General features: G+C 50.8%; 1 protein-coding gene across 3 annotated transcripts in view; it reads right to left on the bottom strand.

Moving 5' to 3' along the window:
• The window catches only part of CADM1 (cell adhesion molecule 1), a 172609-nt gene that overhangs the window by 41045 nt on the left and 104007 nt on the right, over positions 1-27557 (bottom strand). For all 3 annotated transcript variants that reach the window (XM_072884717.1, XM_072884718.1, XM_072884719.1), the window contains exons 2-5: positions 11222-11368; positions 9941-10093; positions 6089-6226; positions 4104-4259 (exon numbers count right to left, since the gene is read on the bottom strand). In XM_072884717.1, coding sequence (XP_072740818.1) covers positions 4104-4259; positions 6089-6226; positions 9941-10093; positions 11222-11368 — 594 coding nt within the window. The remainder of the gene's footprint in view (positions 1-4103; positions 4260-6088; positions 6227-9940; positions 10094-11221; positions 11369-27557) is intronic.

Raw genomic sequence — 27557 nt, 5'->3', positions numbered from 1 at the left:
AGCACGGAAGCGTTATCGTTACCGGGGGTACGCGGCACCATTTGTCAAAGTCTGGCTGCTTTTGAGAAGCACGACCAGGAGGGTTTCATACATATCACCGAGTGCTTGTTTGCAGAGATTTCTTTTTAATAACACACCCTACATTCACGCGGAGGCACTTATCTCAAAACTTCCCAAAGGGCCAGGCTGTGCCACACGATCTGTGCAACAAATCGCTTACTCCACGAGTAGGACGAGTTAATACTTGGCGCGAATCGGCCTTACTCGCCGTTTTGCTGACCGCAGCAGAACAGCCTTCCCCCTCGGTACACGCGCTGCGAACTCGCTATTTATTTTTAAAGTTTAGCTGAGGGTATAGGAACAAGCGATCAGTACGTATCGTGACAGCTTTGCAGAAAATGCGGTACGTCTATTAGTCTGCCGTGGCGGAAGCCCCCCCGTGCACAAGAGGAGGAGCAAGAGGCCCGGTCCTCCCTCCCTCTCAGAGATGTGACAGTCTCAGCACCGGAGAAGATGCTCGGAAACGACCAGGGAGAGACCAGGGCAGCAGCCAGACAAACCAGGTGTGGCAGAGCGAGCGCTGCCTTGTTACACCTCGGCTGAGGAGACGGGGGTTCGGTGCCACACGTGCACGGGGTTTGCCGGTGCTGCAAGATTAACCGCTATGACGGACCCCACGCCGCAACCCCGTGAAGAGTCTGAAATTGCTCTGCCTGTCCCGCTCCAAGAGCGCTGTCTGCTTCCCTCCTCCGGGCTTCGGAAATCTGGAACAAGCCCAGCCTGCGGTGAGGAGGCCAACGGCCATTTAGAAACACCGTCCCGGAGCTGTGGAGAAACTTAAACAACCCCAAAGTCTGCAATCTTCTTTGAAGTTCAACACAGAAGAAAATGTTCACATGAATTGCTCCTGAAACGGAGTGAAGTAGGTCACTTTGCAGACTTAAATTTCTGCACCTTTCTTTCTTTTTTTAGCAGAGGAGAACACTTCAATAAAATAAATACACATTTGAGGCAACACCTCCAAATAAGCCGAAGCACAAACAGTCCAGATTGTCGAGGACGCTTACGGTCCTCATTTACCAAAAGACATTTGACATACCTAGCTTTAAGAAAATCACCTTAAAAAGAGCAAAGGTAAACATTTTGACGGGAGAAGGCAGGCACCCTGGGGGAATGGACGCCTCCCTCCTCCTCCCTGCCCTCCGCCGCCCCGACGCTGCACGCTGCCTGCGCCCCAGCCCTCCGGGAGCGTTGCAAAAGCCACCGCCGCAGCCCCTCAGCAGCCCGTGAGGAACACCACCGGCACGTTCTTCTTGGAAAGCGGCTGGACCGCGTGGGAGAGTAACCTCGGAAAATGCCTCTCTCCGTTTCAGCATCGCCCGCCTCCAAAGGGCACGAACTGCACGCGGCTCAGGGCCTGTTCCCTTTCGCAGGTTGCGTCTTGAACAGTTTCCTGCCACGACAAGTGTCTCGCCTCTCCCTTCTCCGCTTTCCAAGCTATGCAGTTTTCTGCTTGTTTTTTTCTTTAAAAAAACCCCAAACCCAACAACTTTTGAGTTGCCTCTTACAAAAAAATCTCTCCATACTCTGGAATTTAGTCAGACAAAAAATACCTCATTATCTGAGAAGGCTCCATCCATCATCCTCCTGTCCTTCCCCAATGCATTTCATGCTCGAGTTGGGTACATTAAGTGCAGAGAAACACAACATCTGCTGAGAAAAATATTTTCCTGTGCCCTGCTGATCTTCCAAAGAGGCGGATCCGCTCTCCCCTTGGCGGGAGCGGGCAGGACTTATGGGGAGAGAAGGTAAGAGCAGACACTTGAGCAAGCAACACAGCCAACCGATCCGGAGCGACGCCTCTCCAGCTGCAAGGAAAGCAGCAACAACCACCCGCAGAGGACGAGCAGCGAGGGCTGACTGCCACTGCTCTGGAGGTTCGGCAGTCGGCATGCCTGCAAGGTAACAAGGCGGTCAGCGGAAGCGCGCAAGCAGCAGTCGGGAGGAGCTCGTTGCTCGGACTGCAAAGCCCGTATTTCTAAAGCAATTGAGAAAGTATCAGTTAGGTCTGACTGTAGGACCGAGCCCGTGTCCGCAGGAGCTCTGCTGGAGATGCCAGTCTGTGAAGGCAGGAGGATCTTCCTCCTGCTCACCCTCTCCCATTGGCCAACAAGTCATCGGCTTGAAGCAGGAAAAGCTCAAGGGCAAGAGTTTGCCTTTTCCACCCTCAGTTCAGGTCCAACAGCAGGCATTAAATGCAAATGTCTGGATGCGCTCCAGCACATGAAGTCCCAAAGCCGCTAATGGCTGGGAGCCGCAAGGTTATGACGCACGGCATGTTCTTCTGCTGGAACTCCTCTCTCAAGCCATCTGCTGCCGCCCGCTGAAGCAACGGACTGGACTAACGTGGGGCAAGCCCCCGCATATACACATCATTACTTTTAACAAGCTCAGAGTTTAATTCAGACCAGAACGTAAACCCAAACCAGTCCGAAAGCCCTTTTCCTACTCATCCCCGTGCCCTTCCGAGGAGGCTCTGCGCTAGCTCCATTCCAACAACCGGCTCCCGAACAACCCGAGGGGCCGCTAAAACCAGTGCCAAGGGCAGCAACCCGTGCAACGGATGCGACAGGAGCCTCCGACGCATGAGCTGAAGATTGCACGCGTCCCGAAGGACGTCCAAATAACGGCAGCTCACGTGTGCTTTGCCTCCGTTGCACCGGGAACCCTGTAAAGGCTGCAAACGAAAGCAGTCAAGAAGGGATTTATTGGAGGAAGAATGGAAAAACTGTTGCTAAATTTTTTGAAGAAACCGTGGCCCTCTCCTATCCCACCAAACGATGAGGATTTCAGAGGAATTTCTGAAAGGAAGCCTAAAGGGAATGTGATGCCCTTTCAACCAAGGGGAAGAAACCTGGCGAGATTTCAATACCTCCGCAAAACAGGGGATTTTTTTCCTTTCCCTGTTAAGTATTTGATCAAGCCTCACAAAGGTGCTAATGTATTATTAAAGCTAATGGAGCTCTACAAGAAATGTTAATGGACATTAAGTTTGCATAAATGAATTACACATTAGCACAGTCGCAAGAAATCTAGTATCTGCCAATTTAGGTAGTATCTGATCATCTCTGTTTTCCTCATTACAGGAACATTACTTCCCGCTAGTTTCAGAGATATGAGAATTGTAACCAAGATGTTCATAATGAAACTACATAATGAAGCAGATGAAATAAATTAATACAAAACTTCCTCTTCCCCTTGCAATGTCACGTTATAGTTGGAGTGCACCTACAAAAAGAATCATCCTAGCACCCCGGGTTCCTGGGGCACCCCGGGTTCCTGGGGCACCCCAGCCTTGCCGTGAGGACTGTCTGACACTGCTTTTGGGAGCCGTTTTCTGGGTAGAGGCGTGCGTGCGCAGCAGCTCCGTTATCTCCACCGGCTGAAAGTCGGGCACGGCTGCGTTTGGGACCGCAGGTATTTTGAGGTACCTGCTCATAAACCCCGTGAACGTCACGTGCAGTAGAGCAGTTCCTAAACGAAGTGAAATGCATTATTAACACCGAACATGTCAGGAGCATTACAGAAAATAGGGTGGCCTTAGTCACTGGTGTTACTACAGATTCCACATAATTCACGTTACTCTGATTTAGAAAACCAGTTGGTGCTGTACGGTCACCATGCGCAACACTGAGTTTCTTTTCCGCGGGACCAAGTCTTTGCCAGTAAACTCGCAACGGTGGCCAGCCGCTTTGATGTGGTAGTAGAGAAGCGCTTTTCAAAGCGGTAAGGGGGTCGCTAGAAGAAAAATACTCAGATTTAACCTGTTCCGACAATTATAAAGCCCAGCCAGGAACCTTTCACGGTACAAATTCTATGTACAGCAAGTTATCCTTAAGAGAAGAAAAACAGGTATTTATTGTATGGCAGAAGGGCTGGGAAAAGCCGTGGCTTAACCCATGAAGCGGTACCCAACATTTTGATTTCAATTAACAGGGTATCAACCCCAGCTACGCTGTAATTTTGTCACGTAGTGAGGAGTTCCCGACCCCTTGAAGTGAGCAATTTTATACGTTCAGAGAATTAAAAGTTCTGCTACTCACACATGACTTCCAGGTAGCGCTGCGTCTGCAAGTCTTTGACAGCAGGGTGATCCACCAAGCAGATGACAGGGACGCCATCGTCCTCCCGTCCCACCTTCAGCACCAGCTGACTGGTCACCGTGTACATGTCGGACCACTGCTCCACTTCCGACTTGCCTGCCGGGGAGAGGACAGAGCGAGCGGAGAGTGATCGCGGGAGGGAGCGCCTCCTGCACCCGGGCCACCTCCCTCCTTCCCGTGCCCAGGGGCCGGGCCCCCTGCGGCTAAGCGGCCCCCTGCGCAGCCCAGGGGAGGGGGCACGCCTGCATGAAGCAGCACACCCCCCGCGAGGCTGCTGCCTATTAAAGGCCATGCTACGTTACCGCAACGATTAACAATCCCCTTACGCCGTCCCCGGATCCCCAAACTCTTAAATCAATGCGCTACAAATCCCCTCCCACTCCTGAATCAACAATTAGCTAGAAAAGTGATTAAACAGATTAACTTAATTAAAAGTAGTATCGATAGGCCGACACGTTTCAGCAGCGCTCCATCTGAAGGAGGGAACAGCAGCGGCGGCTGGAGCAAAGCAGAGCGCAGGACCGGCTGCCCGAAGGACGCCGTAACGCACGGCACGGAAACAAGGAGGAAGAAAAGACGAGACAGGAGGAAAAGGATTTTTCCAGGGGCTCGGCAAGCGCTTGCTGACTACGCACCTCCACTTCCTTTTCAAAGACTCTTATCTGTGGCTTTTTATTTAAGAATTCAGTCAAAACGTTAAGAGTACCTTTTGTAGCAGAGGTCTTTCAAACGCAAAATATTTCTGTATACCATATTAAAGTGAAACAGAGGACAGATGCAGAAAGCGACACCCCTTGATATTTAGAGGAAAGGCTTTCTGATCGGCAAAGCCACACTTTCCTGCTATTCACTACCCGCAACCAAGTATTTTGGTTTCCCTACTTCTCTTAAAAAAAAAAATAAAAAAATCCAAAGGATCAGCAGGGTGAGCTGGTACTGCAAGAAGCTACTACTCAGCTCAGGAGTCTTCAAAGAGAAAGGAAGCTGGGATTCAATTGCCGACACAAGAAAACTCAATCAAGAGGCCGGAGAGGCCAAGCGCGAAGGCTCAAATACTATTGCACCGCTGCCCGCAGGAACGGGGAAGGAAACCAGAAAGGGATCACCGGGAGATCCGCACACCACGTCGATGACAACCGGTGCTGGGAATCAGCAGGGCACCACTTTGCGTGGCAGCAGGTTTCCGTTCCGCCTTTATCGGCACGCTCTCAGCACGTGTCCTGCTCGGATGCTCGTAGGTGTTGGACTTAAAGAGAGGATTTTATCTTGCCCTTGTAGGGGGGTGGATTTGAGGTAATGAGTCCGGACTTCTGTAGAGAGCCCTTCAGTCTCTCAGGCTGGGTAAAGCACAAAGGTGTTGTCAACCAAGCTCACATCTACGTGCAGACTTAAACTAACAGCACGTCACATGCAATCAGAGTCAGTGACTTGAATGTGCAAATACCGGGAGCAACCAGACTTCAGGGAGTAGGAGAAACCCATCTTGTATGAATATTCAACTGAACACAGAGAAAACGCTCTATAAACAAGAGAGCTAGACGTGACGGTGAATTGAAAAATCTTTACAGCCCAAAGCGCAGATGATCCTACTCGTACCTAAAACAGGGCAGAAAGCTACATAAACCACCGCAGAAATAAATTCAGCGCACAGCTTTGGGGCTCCTCAAGGTCACCTGCAGTTACAGAACGGCTCCAGAACCCTGTACTCGAGTCTGGCAGGTAGGCAGAGGACAAAATGGAGTTCAGCCCTGCTGTGTTAGAGAATAATCTGTCTGCCCACATACTCCTTTGTTCCTGAGCTGGCGTTTAAAGCAGCTCGCTCTGCTTCCCCCCCCCCCCAACTGGCAACAGAGAACAAATACCCAGCATTACATAAATCATTTCAGCTGTCTGAAAAAAGCAAGCGACTGAGAGGACACATCTACCGGTTAGCTCCTTGTTTCCTTTGAACCATCTGATGGTGGTGGCTGGTCTGCTGGCCATGGCAGTGCAGTTCAGCTCGATCTCTTCTCCCTCGACGGCAATTTCTTTCTGGATATCAATTACCAAATTGCGTGGCGGGACTACAATGAAAAAAACAACACAACACACACTCGATGAAAAAACCATGTTCTGATCACTGACACAAGATAAAACCTTCAGGAAAACCCGTAAATCTACCAGAGGAACCTAGCCACCAGCATTTCTTTGATCTTTCAATCGATCAAATCCTTTGATAGGCGGTTTCACAGTAATCAGAGTAAGCACTTCCACTCTCTGCCTAATAATCACCGTAGTTTCGCAAATTATTACTTATCAAACTTGGAACTTGCTGTTCTCTCTCCCAGGCAAGCACCATTCCAGGGAAGAGCTTTAGCCTTCTGCGGCCGCGTACGTTGCTATTTAAAAGTACAGCTTGACTCCATGCACGTTTCTTGACTTCTCCTGACAAGGAGAGGAAACACAAAAGCTGACATTTGGAAGTGCATTACTTACTGTGCCTCGAACCTCGCAAGGCAATTTTTCTCTCCTGCTGTTCAGCTTCAAGCCTCAGCCGTAAGGAGTGGAGGCAGGCCAGCAAACATCAAGCTCATTTAAGACGCTCAAAAAGCCACCGAGCGCAAGCCCGGAGCGGAATGCCGTCCCCTTTGAAACAACGCCGTGTCCCCCATCGACCCACCATAAACCAAATACAAAAGCACCCCAGAGAGGAGCGCGCCAGCTCTCGTCCGGCGACAGGCACCTGCATCATACGGCAATTCCTTGAGGATGGTAACGTGCCGTTCTCCCCAGACACGTGCCGCCTTATAAAACGCAAAGCCAGAAGCCTATACTCAGTGAAAAATAATCCAGTAACATTCAGAAACAGGCTAGAACTTCAGGGGGATAACCGCCGCTGCAGCACAACCCAGAGCCGCGACGAACGGGCTTAAAAATTACGAGGCAGAAGCAAGGAATCGCTTCCCCATGAAGGCGCCGGCAGCTGGTAAGGCAAGAACCGGGAAAAAATGAACATCAAGAGTTTGCGCAGCACAGAGCTGCACTTTCTGAAAAACCCCAGAACTTCCAAAGGAAACTCAACTTTGCTCTGATCAATATGATTAAGCAACTGCATAGTTCAAATGTGACTAACATGTTTTTGAGCTAATGAAGAACAAATATGTATAAATACCATCCAGATGATCAAATGGACTAATTAGTCACTTGTGGCTTTTCTCTCAAAAGAACAGAACGGGCTACATATTTGAGATTTTCACATGTTCCAATTAAGCATGAATAAATCTACATATCGTGTCACAGAAGACGCTAAAGTACGGGGAGAGCTGGGGGAAGCACACTGCTAAAGCAGGGAAAAGCAAGTGCGAAGCTCTCTCCGAACCCCGACTACCAAGCAGGATGCCTCCACGCGCTGCTCCGCTCTCCGCAGCAAGCACCGGCAGCAGCGGGTCAGCAGAACCCCTCTGCGGTGGAACTTAAGCTGTATCGACGGCCGAGTGACGCCCACGAGACCTTGGGGGGAACGCGTTCCTAGGAGGACCAGCCACATGCCGGCACTGAGAACCACTCCCTGCCCCGGCTCCTTTTTTCTCCTAATTAGGGAGTCAGTAACACAGAAGAGAGGAAAGCCGTGTGATCCTTGGTGTCACGGTACCCCATCTCTCCGTACAAATGCTAGCTAAGATAAACACTCCCCTCCTTAGTCTTCTAATAAACATCCATCTTCGCTGCCCGCTCTGTGAACTACGGTTTGGCCCGAGTACGCGACGAAGGCGAAGAGAAAACACCCGCTGCTTTAGGGACGCTGGGGAAAGGCAGGCACACGCTGGCCACGCCGCAAATCCTTCTCAAAAAGAACTCAAGCACGAGGCAAGAAAACAGACTTCCCCTTGAATTCTGAAGCACGAGTCACGTTCAAGAAAAACCTCCCCAAACCTGCATTTTGTCTCCCACTTGAAAGACAGGCCGTGCTGGCTCACAGGTGAATGAAGTAAGTACTATTGTTTCAAACACCTTCTAAGCATTGTTAGCAGTGAAATGAAATCCAACAAACTATTTTGGCGTGTGTACGATTAGAGAGGAGAGCTGGAAGAGAGCTTCCGATTCCTACGAATACCGGGAAGCGCACGAAAACTTTGAAGATGTTGACAAACGTAACAGCTACAGTAGAACTGCTTATAAACGTTACTTAAACAACGTATAAAAACCTAAGAACCAAATCTCATTAAATAAAAGGAGGAAGATTTAAACGAGTCAGCGACTGAGATCTTACGTTAAGTCACCCTCTGTGATCCAGGTTCTCCTGTTAATAGGCTCTTAAAAGCCGCTACCCATCTGTAGACCCGGCTCCAACAGCGCGAGCTGCTATCATCGGCAACCGCGTCGGTCTCGCGGCTGCGCGTGCGCCGCAGCCCTACGAAGCCCGAGGGAGCGAAGGGCCAGCAAGAGCTCGGCAGGGCTGGGCGTGAGCGTATTTCGGTGCGGGGGACGGAGCAGAGTTAACTTCAGCTCTGCCAACAGCCGTTCCTAAGCAAATGAGCAAGCTCGCGATGTCAAATGAGAGATCTTACCTTCTTTTACATGCGAAACAAATTTTTGCCAAAATTAATAGGAAGCTATCACTTTCCATTAGTTAAACTCAAGATTTCGCTGCATATATAAGTCAACTGACAAACATGCAAAAACTTACGCATCCTCACAACGGCAGGAGGTTCACCAGCGATGCCGTTAGTAATATCTGCCCTTAAGGAATATCACTGATGGGCAAAGACGCTGTCATTCCTCATTAAAATGTAATCTCTCAAATCCCCAAGTTTTGGAAGAAAAGATGCAGTATGCGATCAGAGTAGTCTGATTACTGAAAACACAAAATTCATAAACTGAACAGTTCTACCATGCTACGAAGCATTCATGTGGATTTATTTTCCCTCTGCACCAGATAATTATTGCAAGACGTTTTCTACAGCTTTTACTTTCTGGCTGACTTCTTTCTCACTTCACCGAAGGAGGCGCAACCGCTGCAACTTATCTTCCCTTCTTCCCAAGAAACGTGCCTTCTCTCACCCTAAAGAAAACAGATACGAGGCGGAGGAGGGCTAGTCTTGCACAGCTCGCGCCGTTCTGCCAAGCCTCGGGCTGGACAGACATTCCTTCCAGGACGTTCGCAGGTCCAGACTGGCCCGAAAAGCCAAATGATGCACTCGGATACTCTTACGGAGCAGCGACAGCCCAAACAACTAATCCCTGCAGGCTGCCTGCAAACGAAGGCTGGTATTAAACCCCGCTTCGTAAAGGCAGGAAAGCCTCGCAGCCTTTCCAAGTGACCTGCCCGAGGAAAAGAGAGGCTTGGAAGCGGAGAACGCCTCATGCTTACACCTCTGCTTATTCTCTGAAGCCAAAAATTGCCTGCGAACAAAAAGGGGAAGACCTGAGAATCACACTAAATACGACGTAACCTACACAGAGGGGCTCAGGATGCAACCAGGGACGCCTTGCAAGACAGGAAGGCGACGCGAGGGCTACGGCATGCCACCGGACAACCCGCTTGGTATTTGCTGGCCGCCCTTGAACCCTTGTGTCTGCAGGTTCAAGTCCTAAGCTGCGTTGAGCTATCGAAGAGCCGAGCTGGTCTCCAGTGGGAGAGCACTCGGAGTTGAACCCCTCGCCATGTTTTATCCCCGGAGAGCCACGGCACGCTCTGGGCGGCTGGAGCTCTCTGAACGCCGTGCGGAGCCCCATCCCGCTGACGCTGTGCGCCGAGGGATTACAAAGGTCACCGCAAGCACCTCTTCAGTCCTTACCGAGCACTGTAATCGTGGTGTAAATCTCCTGGGGGGGATCAGTGTAGAGCTGGCAGAAGTACCTTCCCTCGTCAGAAATGGAGACGTTTGTCAAGGACACTCGGAGCTCGCTGTTGGAGAAGTTCACCAGCTGGAATCTGCTGTCCTTCAGCGCTGCGGAGCAAGCACACCCTCAGTGACTGCGAGGAGAGGTGCAGCGTCCCCTCTCACCACACAACAAAGTCAAAGGGCTATAAAACCGGCAGGAGCATCTAGACGAGCATCCCCCGGGGTCCTGACTGCAGCTCCCATCCTGCTGCTCGCCTTTACGTCTGGACCTACAAAACCTTTCTGTTCTGACATCGTCACAAAGAATTAAGACAGGCAAATCACCAGGGACTGTACGGAGTCTTTGGACACCGTTTTATTATCAGATGGCTTAGGGACACGTAGGTAAACCGCTTATTGTGAAAATCCACTTCTACACGCACCCACTTCTGACTGTACGCAGTCAGTGGACTAGGGACAGCGCGAAAGATAAAAGAATTGGGAAAAGTACAGTTTAAAACGCGTTTCCTGACCGGTAGCGGCTGTCCAAATGCTTTTAGGAGTTTGGAAACCGAGCATGTTGCATCTTACCAGCCAAACACAAGGGCCTCGAATAGCAGCGCAAGCGGAGCAAGCCAGCCCCCGCACGCGCCCATCGTTAGATCGTACCACGCCTCGGAAGAGAGCGCGGTTTGCCGTGCTTTTCCACAACGCTGGGCACAACGTACCGCCGCGTCCCGTCCCCGTGGTGACGTTAATGCAGCCAATTTAAAGCGTTTCATTGCAGCTACCATGTGCTGTGGCATTATCACCACAGGAAACAAAGCCAGACTCAGTCACTGGACACAGCAGTGACGGGAGATTTTGTTTTGGTTATGAAGAAGCACAGATTGTCTTGAAATTTGCAGTCTTCGAACCAAACAGATTACCTCTGAGAACACTGCACTGTCTCGGCATTGCCCTATTCAATTTGTTTGTGTCAGCTAAATATTTGGCACTCAATTGCAATTCACCCTGAATTACTGCAATCAATTCCTATTGCAAAGTAAGACGGTCTGACTTTTAAAGGGGACGATCAAGGTTTCAATTAAGGAGAAAGATTATGATTGCCTGTCTCATCTACCCTCTAAAGAATTGACTAGACTTTAAGTGCCTAGCATGACATTAAAAGAAGAGATCTCCGCAAATGCTTTCTCCCGAGTGCAAGCGAGGCGCAGGAGAAGTTGTTATCAAACAAGGAAAGATAAAACTTACGTCTGAAATCTCTGAAATAAATCGTTTGTCTGTTGGGATTCAGGAGCTGGATCACCGAGTCGTCGCTGTTCTTGACCCGGCAGCTGATGGTGGCGACGTCTCCCTCCACCACCGTCACATCTTCGGTCACCAAATTCTGACCGTCACCTTAAAGACAGAGCGAAGACGAAACAGTGAAATCAGAAACGACGTCAGCAAGTTTCAGTTGGAAATGAAAAGCTCCCCACCGCCGCACGCTCAGCAAAACGTGCCCAGCGGCACAACCGAACACTGCCAACACCACCCTGGCTTCTTAACCGAGCCGCCTACCTGAGGAAGAGCTTGCATTTTCGGCAGGGGGAACTGTGGGCAGGCAACGGAGGAGGATCAGCCGGCGAGTCCTTCTCCCGGGTCCTCCAGCCAGCTGGGGTTATACGGAAGCGGGCCCCTCGCCCTCCCCAGTAACTAAGCAAACTTACCTTGCGCAGCCACATTTGGCTTTTGCTGGGACTGATCTTAATTTCGCTGCACGGACGCAACTACCCGCACGACAAACTCAGAACGGCAACGCCAGGCAGTACAAATCCGCACCTTCCCCCCCAACCGTACTGGCCACCGCTACGTTAAAGAGGAGCGATTGGAAGGGAGCTCTACGATGGGAGTAGAGGAAAAAGGACTAGTCTGCGCCTAGCTGCCTGTAAAACAACCGCTGTACGGCCTCTTTATGGAGCGTGCTTTTTATTGCAAAGAAGCCATTTTACCCGGCACATTCGCTGCTGTATCTGAAAGCGTGACCGAAGGCAGAGGACGAGGGAAAGATCTCCCCGGCCGCCACCCGCCCCTCCGCGCTTTAATGCTCGTACCATTAAAGGGGAGCAAGTCCCACGCCACGCGCACGGAGATGGCAGAAACGCGCTTCCTCTCTCAACAGATGAATTTTGTTAAATTACCTTGAAAGAACAATTCGCTGTAAGAAGCATTTATCCTTTGACTTGAGCAGGTAGACTTTAGGGAACCGGTTTTTACTCACTCTGTGTAATCAGTAGGCACTATTAATGTCCAGAGGCAGGAAAAGAAGAATTCGATGCAATTATGCTGTGGGAGCCTTGTAATCATTTACAGGTCATCACCTCGAAAACTCTCCTCCTAACGAATGGAATCATTACATCACATGCACGCCCAGAAATTGGCTTCACATGTTAAAGAATGCAGAGGATGGAAATCTGAAAAAAGCGCTTTGCTTTTCAATTTTTCCCTAATACCAGGAATCCCGTCAAGATGAGAAAGCGAGCTGGAGGAGCGCGGAGCCAAGGCAGGACCGGGGAACACCAGCGAGGGACTGCAGCCAGGGGAACGCTAACCGGAGTCCCTTCCGGGAGCGACTTAGGTCTGCTTGCAAACCACGCAGGCGTTCCGGACGAGGCGGCGAAGCAAAGTGGGAGAAATTGTGGAACTTGGATTGCCAACTTGCCAAGGGAAGCGAGGGTACGCGGGCACCCGGCCAGGGGCTGATCAGCAGCTGCCTTTGCACGGAGACCGGCAGGGAGACGGTCCAGCTCCCAAGCTAGCCGTGAAAAACGCAAAAATGCAGGGTTTTGATAAAGTTTGCAAACGGTAAATCTGGGGGTGTTATTTATACTCTCGATTTCGCGCGCCTTGCACGGTCTCCCTCTTTCTTTCTTTTTGACTTACTTTCATTACTTGACGTGCCTTGGAAATAAATGTTTGACAAAAAGTTTGCATCGTTTGGAAAGAGAGAGATTGATAAATCGTCAGACACCTTTCCACGCCTGATGGCACCGACTTGAAGTCTCGGCACATTTTTCTGCCCTCTTGGTATAAATTTCGCTTCTCCAGATCGATGAACTTTGAACAGGAACATGGAAAGCTGTTATCGAACAGAATAACACCCGTGCCAGACGAGAGTCCCCCAGGCCCATCGCAAGAGGCACCAAGAGCCCGTCACGGGCATTTTCCTGGCTCCTGCTGCACTCTCTGCAAGCTGATGGTGCTCCAATCCCTCAGCACTGAAGACGAGCATCCAGCCATCCCGCCACGCTACCAGTACCCTTAACATAGCGTTCTTGAACATTTCTAACCGCTGTAATATGCAAGTTTATCAAGTACTATCACCTACCTGATCAAAGGTGGGGGATACAGCCGTGTTACTTCTCAAAATAAACTTAGTGTCGGCGTGGTGTAAGACTTCATACGCAGGCCAGGGGGTTTAAAGCTGATTAAAGACAACTGCGGGCAGGACAACCCCTTAAAGTATGTCGCTGCACCCATTCCTTCGTACCGGACCTAGTGACTTAAGCACTGCCCCGCGTCCCCCGCAGCGCCGGGGCTGCAGGCACGCACCGCCCCTTGTGCGCTCGGGGACGGGTCCCCAAAGCCATGGCCCACGTCCCGACGGCGCAGACCCCGACGGCTGTCAACGAAGAGCCACCCCGCCTGCTGAAGAAACACCACGGCCGTGTCACAGCAGCGCAGACCCGATCCTTGACAGCCACAGTCAGGCTCCAGCGGAAACGACATTCGAGTATCTCAAGAGCGGCGCAAGCAAAAATAGGAAACGTTACTAACTGCTTCTGGGGAATAATTTTATCAAAGCCATTCAAAACAGGGTTCTTGCACAAGGATCAGCTCGATACGTTCTCATAAATGCAATATTCACTACAAATCATTAACAAAGCTATTAAGATTCGATTTCCATCTAAGCAGTTATTGCTAGCATATTTTTTTACATTTACTTTAAAAGACTCAATCCTATTTTCAATTCATTAAACTGTTCCTTGCATTTACTGAATTTTACATCAGCTTAGAAGCCTATTTGAATTAATAAGAATTACAGTAGAAGTAATTTAGAAATAAATTATTTGAAGTTCAAGCCACTGGAGCTTTTCGCGCCGGGATGCTGCTACATTAAGCCCGCCGACTGATGGCTTTTGAAGCCCAGCGTCTCGGTCCAGGCTGGCGTCAGGATCCCTCTCACGACGGCGTTTCGTCTCCCCACGGGCCCCGGCAGGGTGCACGCAAGGACACGCCGGACCCGTGGTCCGACGCAGCCAGCATCTCCAGCCTCACGGACTTTGCGTGTTTACTCTGAATCAAAGGGCGTCTAATCCGGCCGTTGGCTGCAAAGCTCCCTTGCTCTGCTGACCTACATTTGCTTGCTTAACTGAAAGCACCAGACCGTACAAGCTGACGCTTCGGGGTACCTGCATTCCTATCTGCTCCCGCTTACCAAGACAAGGAAGTTATTCCCGTGAACAGCATCAATTACAAAACTCTAAATTAAATAAAAATGCAACGTGAAGTGAGAACTCTTTAGACCCATCTTCACATCAACGTTTCGGGAAGTTTCTTGGTAAATATTTACTGGCAGCAGATAAGTATTTTGAGGAGCATTAAAGTAGACGCGTTTACAGCATTACAATACGTCGTAACAGAAAAGGAAAGATTAGGGCGGGGGGAATGAAGTTTCCGGACCCAACAGAGGATCACAGAAGCTGAGAGAAGCAAAGGAAAGCCATGCTTGAAAAACAGCTTGAACCCACCTGGCAATTAGCAATGCTGGGGGGGCAGGGCACGAGCGGGGCCAAGGGGGAAAACCCCACAGAATGATACGGGATAGATTTTCACCTGTTACACGGGAATGGACCATACAAGCCCCCGCGCATCGTCCTTGCGTTAGTCAACAGTTTCTTGTCACTGAGTCCAATGCAAAGTACGCATCCTCTCCCCGGTGTTCAATGCGCCTGACGGACAGCCGCCGAGACCCGACTCGGAGTCGTGATCATCTCGGTCTCGAGTTTAAGGCATTGCCTTCGAGGGAGGGGAAAAGGAACGTGGAAGAAGCCAGCCTCCGAGGTGGGCTTCCGGGAGAACTGCCGCACATATGCAACATACGTATACCATATCAATGAGCGAGTATAATAGCTGAAACGGATATCTGCAACGCAAGAGGAAGGAGAAAAAAATGCCATGCGTGTTTCCTTTATTACCCAAAGCAACTCTGTGGCCTGATTTACTGAATCTCTCTGTGCAATGTAAAAAACGACATCGTATTTTACGCTTGCTGGAAGGGGGGTAAGACGGAGGGATGCAACGCCTGAGGAAGGGCTTTGGCTGGAACCTATACAATTAATTTTTGCACTTGTCTTTCTGCCTTAGACCACTGCAGTCTGTGCTTTTAAGACTGCAAAGACAGACACGGGCGAGCAAACTGTGCTTCAAACAAGTTCCTCTTAGCTGGACACAGCCCAGGGACCTTGGCTCATATGCAGCGGTCACATTTAAAATCAATTCTTTCTCCACTTGTAGCACACCAGGACAGAGCGAAGCGTCAGGGAGAAAAGAGGGAAAGATTAAAAATACGCGCTTGTGAGCACGATTCTTCAGTTTCTAAGAAAACACAAGCCACGGGTACGCTGTCACGAGCAGCGGCACTGCGGATTCAGCGTACAGGATACTGACACAAATGCTTTCCAAGAAAGAGTAATTTTCACGATACCTGAACTATGTAAGCCCATAAACTTAAACAAAATTCCTCTTAATAAATTGAGTCAAATGAAACAACCCACACAGATACACAGACTATTTGTTCATGTGCTCAAGGAAAAAAATGACACCGTGATCAATCCACGGAATTAATGTACTTTGAATGTCAAAACTCATCTATCAATTTCAGCTACCTAAAAGGAACGCGGTGGTTAAATAACCAGCCAAAGTCGAGACAGACGTTAAGCAGGTTTTGTAAGCACCCCGCAATCCAGCTCCTCCAGCAGCTTTGCCTCCTTGTCGCTGCCTCTCCTCCCTGAGCAGCTTCCACGCTCTCTCCATCCATCACGCAGATAGCATCCTTTAAAACAACCATCACGAACCGCCCTTTCGGGAAGGCGGCGGGAACCAAAGAGACTTTTTGTCGTGATCAGATAGCGGAACCTTACAGAGCAGGAGGAAGAAGGAAATCAAATGGCCGTTTAATTTCTCCGCAGAGTTGCTTCAAGGAGGGAGAAGAGAATTGACAGCGCTGTGCTGGAAGAAGTTGCTGGAGCTCAGCGCATCTGGTCTCGAAGTCCTGAGAGACCGTTTTAAAAAGCTACAATCGTCACACTTGAACTTTTGAGAAGAACGGACAATCCACTCTAATTATGTTGGCGAGAAAAGGCAATTGCTTTTTACAGAGTTAATTTCACAACGTCTTTTCACGGGCGAAAGAACGCCGACAATTTTAGATCAGGCTGCCTCCAAAATAGACGTACGTATGCATGCGAGCGCGCGACGCGGCTGCCATCACACGCGAACGCTGCTGCAGCTGAAGGGGTCCTGCACCGGCGATGAAGAGGACCGGGTCCGGCGCGGGAAAGTAACGCTTCAAAAACACAGGCTGAAACCCTGCCTGCATTCCTCAACGTGTATTTGAAGCATACAGAGATAGGGATGTTGTCATCCACTCGCATACAAAAGCTTACTGTGAAAACTTCAGGACGAAGGGAAGGCAGGAGGGAAGGCAGCCTGCTGCGGCTTATACCCGTGCGCAGTCCCTAATGGAAACCCTCCGAGGCCACCGAGTCTGGAGCCACGCATGGCCACCTCTGAACAAGCCGCCTTTTAATGTGATCCTCAACCTCACCGCAAAATTTTGTTTTCTACCAAAGCTTACAACTAATGCTTTGAAACGGCAACTTTCTCTTCTGGTAAGACCTAAGTACCAGTTTTGTGACCCTGAGTCAAGGACGTCCGAGGTTTTCCTGCATTCAAGCAGCTCTTATGCCCTCTTCAACACCATCTCCGTGGCCAGCAACCGACTCAGTGTGGCCAAAGCGCAACTCTGCTTCCCACGGCAAAAAGCTCTTCAAAAAAAGTAACGGCGGCAAACGAGCAGGATTCTCGAAGAACCTCATTTTCAAGTTTGTCCCGCTGTGCAGGTCTGTCATCTCCAAGACGCTGCTGTTCAGTTCTGCCCGGTGGAAATCCCCGTTCACCGAGCACCAAGAGCGAGAGCTACTCTCCAGCAAGGCGTCGCACTGCAGCCTCGGAACCACACCGAACAGATCCTGCGGCGACGACACAAAGGGAAGGGGATATCACAGCTCAACTTCTCACTCTGAAGCTTAGGCTACAGCAAATCGATATGGTAACGCTCACCTCGTACTAATATTTTTACTTTCAAATGTAACGCGTCTTATTCTTCCTTTACCGCTACAGCTAGGCTTAAAAGAATTGCTTGGAGAAAGGACGCTGCCCGGTCTGTTGCCACCAGTTTTGGTATCAGCTGATGATGCTAACAGCATCGGTTTCTCTTTGGGGAAAAACAGGCGGGGTGGGTGGAAGTAACATTCGCAGAAACTGTTCCCAAACCATCAGTACTGTGGCTCTGTAAAAATACAGGTATCGCCGATGGCTAGTGGAGCACGCTGCCCGTGAAGGAACTACTCCTTGGCGACACACAATGCCTTCTACTTCCAAAGCAGAGAACAATTCTGCGCAAAGCTTTATCGTTTCTCAGGAGAGGGAACGGCAACAGAGGCGGAGGCACCGGATTCGAGCTTCGTACCGTTATCACCGGAGCCAAGACCGATACCGACCTCGCCACGTGGCCCCCAAACCATCGCACCTAGGGCGAAGAGCTTGCTCACGGTTTTGGAGGACCAGTCGTGCAATCCAAGTGGATCCCCACCAGCGACGCTGTAACCGGCGCTGGCTACCACGAGGCTTCCGCTCTCTACGGCGAATTTCTGCGAGTTTCCCTGATGCTGTCTGCAGGGACAAAACCACTCCTGCCACTCAGCATCCGCAGCGCCAGCGATTTCATCTTCTCGTCACACGCTTTAGTCAACCTCTGTAATTGCAGGGACCTATCTCCCCTCTTTCTCAGTACATATTTTAGCAGGCTCACGCACACGTGTGAATGCTTTCAGCACCTTTCAGCAGCGACGCGCCCGGCGAGGCAGACGACTCCCTTCCCCAGCTCTCACCAAGCTACAGCTCACACTTCCCTGCCGAATTACTCTCCTCGTTTCAGAGAGAACGCGCGAGATTGTGCTAAAAATTCCTCATTGTGGGGAGCACGTTTACGTTATGAGACATACACTTCAGAAAAATATACTGCAAATTCAAGCAAGTTGCGCACGGCTATTAAATCTGTGGAGAAAAAAATGCTATAGCCACCTTTATAGCTTTTCTTGCTTAAAGAGGAAGAATAAAAGATGACAATAGCTCCGAACTGACACCAGAGGCTGTATTTACTTTAAACATTTGTGAATTTCTGCATGATGAAAACGGCGTTGGGGAATTCTTTCTACTGGTTTGTAACCAAAATGGTACAGGGAGAGAAAACGGATGCGAAATGCTGCTAAAGCTACAGAGCCGGCTACGCGCAGCTAGGCCGAAGGGAAGCAGCTCCTCTGCTCAATCACGCTCCCCCCAAATTATTCCAACGCTCGGTGTTCCTGAGGCTGGAGGCTGCCGGGCGCCGGGAGGGCCCCGCTTCCAACCGGCCCCTCTGGAGCTGGAGCCCTCCAAATCCAGGCACGTCCCGGAACGCGAAGCGAAGAGAGCGGGCTGGCGGGGGCTCCGCACGCACGCGGTGCGTCGCCTGACGAGAACAAACCGCTTAGCCCGCACCCCATCTAACGATCGAGGTAAAATATTTCTTTTGATCTTAAGGTTTTCCAGCCTAAAGCATTTCCTGACTTCCCGGCGTCCATCAACGCCGCTTCACCCCCCTCCCCTCGCATTCCTGCCGTTACCGGTAACCACATCGGCGCAGATTTATGATCTCTGTCACCTGTGCTGGGATTAGATGTCATGCTTGTCTTTCTATTACCCGGATACTGATAGATAAAATTCCACAGCCATGCATCGCCTGGCCCTTCAAAGGTTACCGTTGGCGGATGCCGAGGATCAATGCAGATCTTATCTGTCACGGACCCGGGGGGGCACGGCAAACGAGGCTCCCGGGAACCAGGCGGGGAGGAATTTGGCACGGCTCGCAGCATTAGTGCCGGTTTTGCAACAAAGCCTGTTGTTCTGCAAAGCTCGGGTTTTTATGCCACATTTCTAACCAAATCTTGTGACAGAAAGCAATTTATAACAATTGCCAGAAATTTAGTCTTTCAGAGTACGGCCATATTTCAAGTTAACGGGTTCGGACCGTTTGAAGGAGGAATCCTACGAGTCACGCTTGCCGCAACGGAGCTTCTGACGGCTAAAAGCGCACTTTACGTGTTTGGCTGCCGAGGCTAAGTTGGAAAGCTGCGTGCTACGTTCTTCCTCTTTCAGAACTAATTTCTTAACCCATTCGACAATTCTTAAATAAAAGATGTTGCTGCGGCAGCTTTGTACTTTATTTATACATCTATCTGCCTATGTAGGGATGCTCAAACAGTTTAACTAACTTTCCAGAAGAACAGCTTTCAAGAAACAGGAGAAGCTGATCTCTTGCTTTTATTCTGGAAGCTGACAGCCCGTTGCAAGACAATAAAAGGTCACTTATTAAAAGACTGCCGTGCACTCGTAAGGTCAGAGGTTTATCAGAGCATCATCCAAAGGACGTACGTGTGCGGGAGCACCGCTCCTGCTGCCGTACACGGGAGACACGGGAGATCTTTGTGTGGCAGGGTTTGAGAACGGGAGGCAGGGCGAGGAAGCCACCCCCCCAGCGATGCCGGTGGGCTCTGAAGGGGGCTCTCAGGGACGCTAAATGGAGAAGCGAGGAAGAGCATGGAGGAGCGAGCGGAAGCGCAGCGAAAGGCAAAGCTGTGCACAGCCTCAGAAGGAACGCAAGGCAGGTACCTTTCGCTCGCGTTCCTCCTCGCACTCAGGCGTCACTGCAAGCCGTCATCCGTCAAGGACACCACCCAAAATCCAACACTTCGGTCTCCCGACCATTGCTCGGAAGCAGCATCAGCAAGGGAGAAGGAGTGTGACAACATAAGATGGTCCCAGCAGACTGCTGCCTCCATTCGGTATGTTTAAATAATACTCGGTTAGGATCAACACTCATTTATTATTAATGTCGCCCTAATACAGAATTCCTTATCTGCATTTTATCTTCCAGCTACATCGCTATCAAGGACACGCGCTGCCTAGATCTGAGGAAGGAGACCTTGATTAATCCGGGGTTTAAAACGCAGGTGGAACTTCCTCGCTCTGTCGTGACTTGTTCCATTAGGAGCTGAAGTCTGACGTACAGCAGGTTGCTGCAGGTAAGAGGAGGGAGCATCGATGAAACGTTCGCTTTTCTCAGACAACGAGTGCGTTCAGTACGTTCACGTTATCAGAACAACGTTATTTAACAGGACCTGCTGCCTTGCGGGGGGCTGAAGCCGTGGCAGCCTCTGCTGAAACCCTCAGCACAGAAGGAGAGAATTTACGTGTTTGCAGGTTTGTCACCCGCACCGTCGCCTCTATTTTTGTACTGTAGAGGCCGGCAGCAGCCACATGCTTCGGATTTAGCGTGGCGCTGGTCACACTCGGAATTGGCAAGCGTCTCTTTGGAGGAGACTCGCCCATCTGCTCTCTCTCCACCTTTCCCTGCAGCTGTCAAACCTACGCTACCAAGGGCAGAAACCAGGTGCCGCGGCTGGACAGCAGATACGGCGGGGGGACCTTCCCCGGCAGCCTCCGCACGCAGCCGCCAGCGGGGAGCGCGTGCAGGATACAGAGCAGCCCGACCCTTCGGCGCCTGACGCTCCTGGCGATGGCCAAGCGTTCCGCGAAGACGCCGTTACTGTTAAAGTCCGTTTTGGCACACGCTCAATTCTTCGACGCTACAGCACGCGCTCTCGGCGCAACGCCCACGCCCCCCCCGACGCCAATACGGATTAGTCAGAAGGATGGGATTTTCCAATAATGAGGAAAACTGTTTCAAGTCAGACGATGGGTTTCATTTTACTCTAATGAGCAGATATGTCTTATATCCATAGCTGTAACCCATTTCTCGCAGATCTTTTAACGTCCCTTTTTTCTTACTGTCAGTAGCATCTGTCACAATGTGCAGCTTAATAATCTCTTTTAAACCCAAGAAATCTTTATTTCCATAAAGCACCCAAGATGAATTTTGATCAACATCAGCCCCATCTCCTTCCTAAAGAAAGGACCTCCCTTAACTGCCTGCACATCTAAGTTAAAGCCATTCTGAAATCTCTAGTTCCGCCACTGCAATAGGCAAGAAGTAAATGACAAAATAAATAACAAATGTGCGAACCTGTAGAAAATGTCCTGAAGCACAACAGGGTAACAGATAATAAATTGGAATACAATATTTTTCTTGGGGTATTCTGGCCAACTCCCATTCTTTGGCCAAGATGGCATGCAGTCAGCTTTAAATTACAACACTTTTCTTGCTGCATTATGCACAGAAGTTACTGTAAGCCTTTAATAAAACACCCGCAGAACTTTAATCCAAAGTGTGTACTGTTACATAAAATGAGAAGGCGAAATATCCACCAGCTCAAACAACCGGGAGCTTGTACACCTAAGCTACCCCTCCGCGTAGGAACCCGTCAAACGCTGAACGCACAAGGATGAGCTCTCCGCCACGGATTAAGTTGAGTTTATATTTTGCCCTTTGAAGTTAATTCCCAGTTTGCAGTCGCGGCAGAAAAGCCGATCTCGATTCCCACTGAAATACCAGCTCTCCGAGTCGCTTTGCTCGCACGCGTGCTCTGCCCGCCCTTCATCGTCTCGGACGAGCGCGCAGGCGCTAACGTCACCATGCTGGATGGGGACATCCGGGACGCCTGAGGACGCGCACCGCGCCGCTGCTCTCGGCCAGATCCCAGGGCGCAAACCCACCCGCCCCGCGCAGCTCGGGGGGGCCGGCCCTTCCAAGAACCTTTGCCCGGCCGCATCCAAACCCGGAGTGAAAGACGTCCTTGCACGAGCCGTCGGCGTGCTTTGCTTTATGGCTGAAACGGGGAGATGCCCACGCTGCACAGCCACCAAACCTTTCAGGGCTCAGCACAACGCTAAAGATTAAGATGCAACCTGCCTCCTGCTTTGCCGGCCCCTAGAATTCAGGCGTTTAGTATTTTCCAGGCCTTTTTCCCCCCACGATAAGGCCAAAAATGCTGCTACTATCTTTTACAGTAAGAGCTGGGCTTCTAATGGAAGCTGTTGATTGCAGTAGCTGGGGGCTTCACCGAAATGACAAATATAACTAGGCTCAATAAAATACAATTAAAACCGCCACCGCAAGATGGAAACGGCATTAGTGCAAAAAGCAAAACAGAATTATAAAATGCTCCGTCTTCCCAAATACGCAGCCTCATTTGGAAAACCTAAACTACTCCCTGATGTGCCTGCCCAAGGAGCACCGGGAGGTTAATGCGATGGAGCAAAGGAAGAGCGTTACCAGCGGCACGGGACGCCGGGGCTCACCGAAGCGGCAGTCCCGCTGCTGCCTGCCCAGGGCTGGGCCTGCCGGCAGCTCGCCCGAGCCAAGCAGACCGCAGCGGGACGCAGCGTGCCGCCTTTGGGAGCCCACGCCGGCCAGCTCGCCGAGCGGTTCGAGGGCAGAGCACGGTCTACGCTTCCGCTCAGTCATTTTTACGACCCTGAGTTTTCCCGCATGTCAGGAATCCGCAGGCCCTCGCGGATTTTGCATTTCTGCTGCAGCGCCTGCGTGCACCGGGCGCAACGAAGGGCAGATCCTTGGCCTCAGCAGCAAGATGCTCACGCAGCGCCCGTTCGGTTTCCCCGTTCTCAATACCCGCGTGTTCCCATAAAAGAGCCAAGAAAGTTTCCACTTCACCTCTTTACTGCAGTTACTCTGCTGCCGTTCAGCGCTTCAATACCCACGCACCAGCCGTACGCACCCCGTTCGATGAGGAGGGGGCACTGTGTTTAGGGGTCTCTTCCCTTTCCTTTCCTTCTTCTTTTAAGCCCCCCCGCTTCAGGTTTTTTTCAGAGATTAGAGACGAGGTCTTTTGTCAAAGAGAAAATGACAGACGCCATCGGCAAGGGTTACGCAGCCCCCCAAAACAGGGGAAAAAATCTCAGCAGCAGCGTTATGATCAAAGCGAGAACTCCTTCCAATTTATACTTCCAAGAAAGGATAAAAAGGTAGGTTATAACAAAAGCCTTTAGTCTGGATTCCCGATCAGACACAATGATGAATGCTAGCCTAAAGGGCAACATATTTATAAGTTTTAAGTCTCCTGCAACACCAACTGTCCTGATTCATCCCTGCGATAAAGGCAGTTCTGAGAGCTATTTTACCATATTTATTATTTTACAGAAGAGGAAGAAAAAATGTGGAATCAGCCCTCAATCTGCCACCCATCGGATTTATAAATGTTAGTAAAAGACCAATACTAGTGTCTTCAAACATTAATCTACTCGCTACAGATTCCGCACGTCCCCCCCTTCAGCCTCCGCCTGGTAGTTCTTCCAGGCTCGGGGAAATAGAACGCATGTTTGTATTTTTTTTTCCCCTTCACCTATGGGATTTGCTTTGTCTAAACCCACGAAAAGCAGAGAAAGGGCAGATGCTCCTGAACCCGTTACTGCCTGCCGTCAGTGCTTTGCCAGCCGAGTGGAAGGCACAAAGCTCTGATCCAGCGTTTATTTTTAAAGATGCAGCTTGCTTGATACGCACTCATTCTTCACGCCTTGTTTTCAACAGAGAATCCGTGTCTGTTTGCTGGCTACCGGGACAGAGTTGGAAGGAAGGGAAAAGACACGGTATACGGCACACGCAAACAAAGCCATGATGTTATAAACTGCGGTAGCCCACCCCCCCTCACCGCCTCTAGAGTTACAGCAACGAGACCCTGAAAGAAACACAGGCGTAGCGAGAAAGACAACATTTCTGGACACGGTCCTCATCCCACCTTGCTCAAACTAGCGGGCGTGCATTGCGCCCGGGCCCCTCTGACGCCCGATCCACTCCGCGGCAGGCACCGGGCATCGCCGCTGCCCGCGCCGCCCCACGGGACCCGGGGCATCGCCGCTGCCCGCGCCGCCCCACGGGACCCGGGGCATCGCCGCTGCCCGCGGCTCGGCAGCACCCACCACGGCAGGAGGCAGGCGAGGAGAGACAGGCGCAGCCCTGCCGCTCACCCAGCCTTCAACCCCAGCTCCAGCCGCAGGAGCCCAACACCTCTGAATTCAAAGGGCTCCTCGCTTATCAAGCGCTTTGTGAATTTCATCGCACGTTTCTTAAAGTTGCAGTTGCCTTTTAAAAATGGATTGTATTTAGTTTTTAATTAAGTCTTCATCTTTGCGCAAAAACCCATAGGCCTTGAGCTTTAGATTGTCATTTTAAACAAAAGTAAAATGGTAAATGCCTTTTACATGCAACACCATTAGATATAATTAAGCAACGGGTAAAGCATACATCGTGCTATAAATGTCATTTAGTTTTACAGTTAAACTCATCAACATTTATCAAAACACTGCCTCCAGAAAGAACGAGACAGCTACAGATAGCGACTTCGAGTCGCTGCTGTCTTTGAAGCCGCGTGCTCCAAGGCAAAACTGCAGCAAGAAAAGCTTTTGCATTTCATATTTTCACATTTGGACTGAAACGTTAATTTTCTGCTGCGTTCCTGTATACGGCAGGATGGGCGAGCTGTAACTGTTGGGCACTAACGCCAGGGAAGGGACTCCAGGCGCAGCCCCAGACGCAGGGGCCCGACGAGCAACCGCATCCAAAACCTTGACAGCGGTCCCAATCGGCAAGGCCACCGATTGCGCCTCTGCCCGAACGACGCCTGCGTGTCCAGCCCCGCTCCACAGACCCGCAGGAGAAGAGGCAGAAATTATCTGCTGGCCTTCGGTGAGCGTCAGCAGGAACCGGCACGTTTTGCTTTTGCTCATTAGGATCCTGTTTTGTTCTAGCACCTTCTGCTTTCCCATCCTCTCGAGCTACGCATCTCCGGCTGCCAACGCGGGGCACGATGGAAAAGCAAAGCCCACAGCCTTTAGGCTGGTGGCAGGGTTGTCGCTGCCTGACGGCAGGATGATGCCACCGCCTCCTCCCTCCGGACAGCGTGACCGTCGCAGCTCCGCGGCGGATCGGGCTGCCCAGCTGGGACGAGGAGCTACGTGACGGAGGCACGCCGACCCCCACGGGCTTACGTACGCGTGGCGTTCAGGCTGCAGCAGGTAGGGAGGCTAAGATGAAATGACATTTTTGCGTCTGCTTTGTGGTTAAGGGGGCGTTTGAGCTACCCAAAAGGGACGTGAACTGTAAAGCAAGAAAACCACAAGCAACGTGCATTACCAGATACTGCTGTGCCTGTTCTGCTTTCAAATCTCAACATTTCTTGTTTTCTCCTGAGAAGCATTAAAACATGCAAACTGAGCCCATTAGAAGCAATTTTCAATTTACTGCTCCTCCTTGATATTCACACAGTAAACACCAGCAGGTATCAGCTCCATCAATAAGGATCGCAGGCACCCAGTTGACTGTAAACTACGTCGAGCTCCCTGGCTTTGCAGCTTCAGACAGAAGAAACGGCAAAACCCCAGATTTGAAACTGATGTTTCATCATTACCCATCATTAAAAAATTATGCTGTTGTGCAAAGGCAGAAGTAGCGAGGAGCGAAGGTTGAACGTTTCTGCGAGTATTTATTAATTCTCCCTTTCTGCAGTTGTGTAAAGGAGCGTTTTTAAGGGGGAGAGGCTGTCCTCCCCCGTTTCTCCCCACTGCCCTGATCCGCGTGGCATTCCGGCTCTGCGGCAGAAGCAACCGTCTCTTTGCTCGCACGTCTCCTTCGCACCCGTGTTGGCAAGGCAACAGGCATCGCAGGGCTTCGGGGAACTCGCTCCCGCCTCTGCGCCCGGAGAGGGGAGCAGGGAAGGACCGCAGCGATCAAGCGGGGCTTTAGCTGCCTGGGTTTCGTCTCGCTTTGCCTTTGTACCTCCGCGGGAAGATTTGAAGCCGTTCCCGGCATGGGGCTGCCGTGACGCTTACAAGGAGCAAGCCGGCAGCCGGTGACTGTTCAGAGCAGCCATAAGAAACTGTTTGCAGCCCTTTTTGGAAATCACAAACACCAGTATGAAAACCGGGTTTTTGCCAGGACTCGGGCAATTACTACCTCAGCCATTTGGCTCACGCCTTTGCCCGTGCTGCCCATCTTTAGACAACCTTACTTCCGACGGGAATGCATCCTGTGGATAGCAACGGCCGTGAAGCAAAAGTGACAGTAGAGAGGACCCGAGAACAGTGAGAGCTGCGAGGTGCTCGCCGCCTTTGGGAAAAAACCCCAAATCGGTGAAAGTGTCCAAGAAACTCATTCTTCCCCCAGCTTTTTTTGCCCTTTTGCTCCTCAGGTGAGCTTTCTGCGTCTTGTCCCGCAGTGTCCTCCCGTGCTTGCGGGAGGCCCTGGGCTGGCAGTCCGTGGGAGGGACGTCCTCAAGGGCAGCGCAGGCAGGGAGGACAGCAGGAGGAGACGCTCCCTGGGCTGCTCATTCGCCACGTTTCTAAGCTCAAAGACCAGGCTTCAGAGATGAAAGGAGTTTGGTCAGCACAGATTTGTACCCGCTGCCAACAGCCCTCCTCCTGCCCACCCTGCAGCAAGAAAACTACTAGTAGATAAACCTCGTGTCTTCCAGCCCGCTCAACTGCCCTTAAAAAGGAGGGGGGTACAGATTTACAGTCACAGGTAGCTGGAAGTACAGCCAGAGATCTCGGAAATGGACACTACATCCTAGCACCAGTCCTCTGGGTCACCTTGTTGTAAAATTGTGTGCAAATACAGAGAGACCACTTCACTAAAAATCTATCTTCTTAACTGCCTGAAACCGAATTTAAAATGCATGTATGCAGCGCTCCTATCTGTTCGCTATTCTGAGTTTCTCCTTTGGCCTTACGATAAAAGAATGCAGGAAATTATAAGCAACCTTCCCCTCAGCCCGGAAAAGGGAATTAATTACTGCGAGCACAAAGTCAGCGTTATTCCAATAAACGAATGCAATCCATTCAAGCACTGAAAAGCAAGGAAAACATCCTAGAGGCTTGATACCTTGCTAGCCATTCATATCGTGTGCCGACGTGGATATTAAGGAACAGCCGTGCCCAGGACTATCACAAAGCCAACATTATCTCTCCCGTTATTAGAACTAAATAAAGCCTCTCCTTCCCTGCATGCAGCGCCAGCGTGGCCAGGATTACAAAGCATCCTCAGAAAACCTGCAGCTTCTTGCCGCGCCTGGCTTCACGGTAGGGTTTACTCCTTTTAGCCGGGATTAGATGATCGCAAGGATTAGCGACAAAGTTCCCCAATGCGACAAGACGCAAATACACGCTCGGTGCCACCTAAAGCTGCCTGGTGCTGTGGATCGGCTCTCAGAAACGCTCTCGAGGAGCCCAGCACGGGCATGAGAGAAGGCTGCTC

Source organism: Ciconia boyciana, chromosome 20, assembly GCF_034638445.1.
Source record: "Ciconia boyciana chromosome 20, ASM3463844v1, whole genome shotgun sequence".
Taxonomy (NCBI): domain Eukaryota; kingdom Metazoa; phylum Chordata; class Aves; order Ciconiiformes; family Ciconiidae; genus Ciconia; species Ciconia boyciana.
This window is presented reverse-complemented; position numbering and strand designations above follow the sequence as displayed.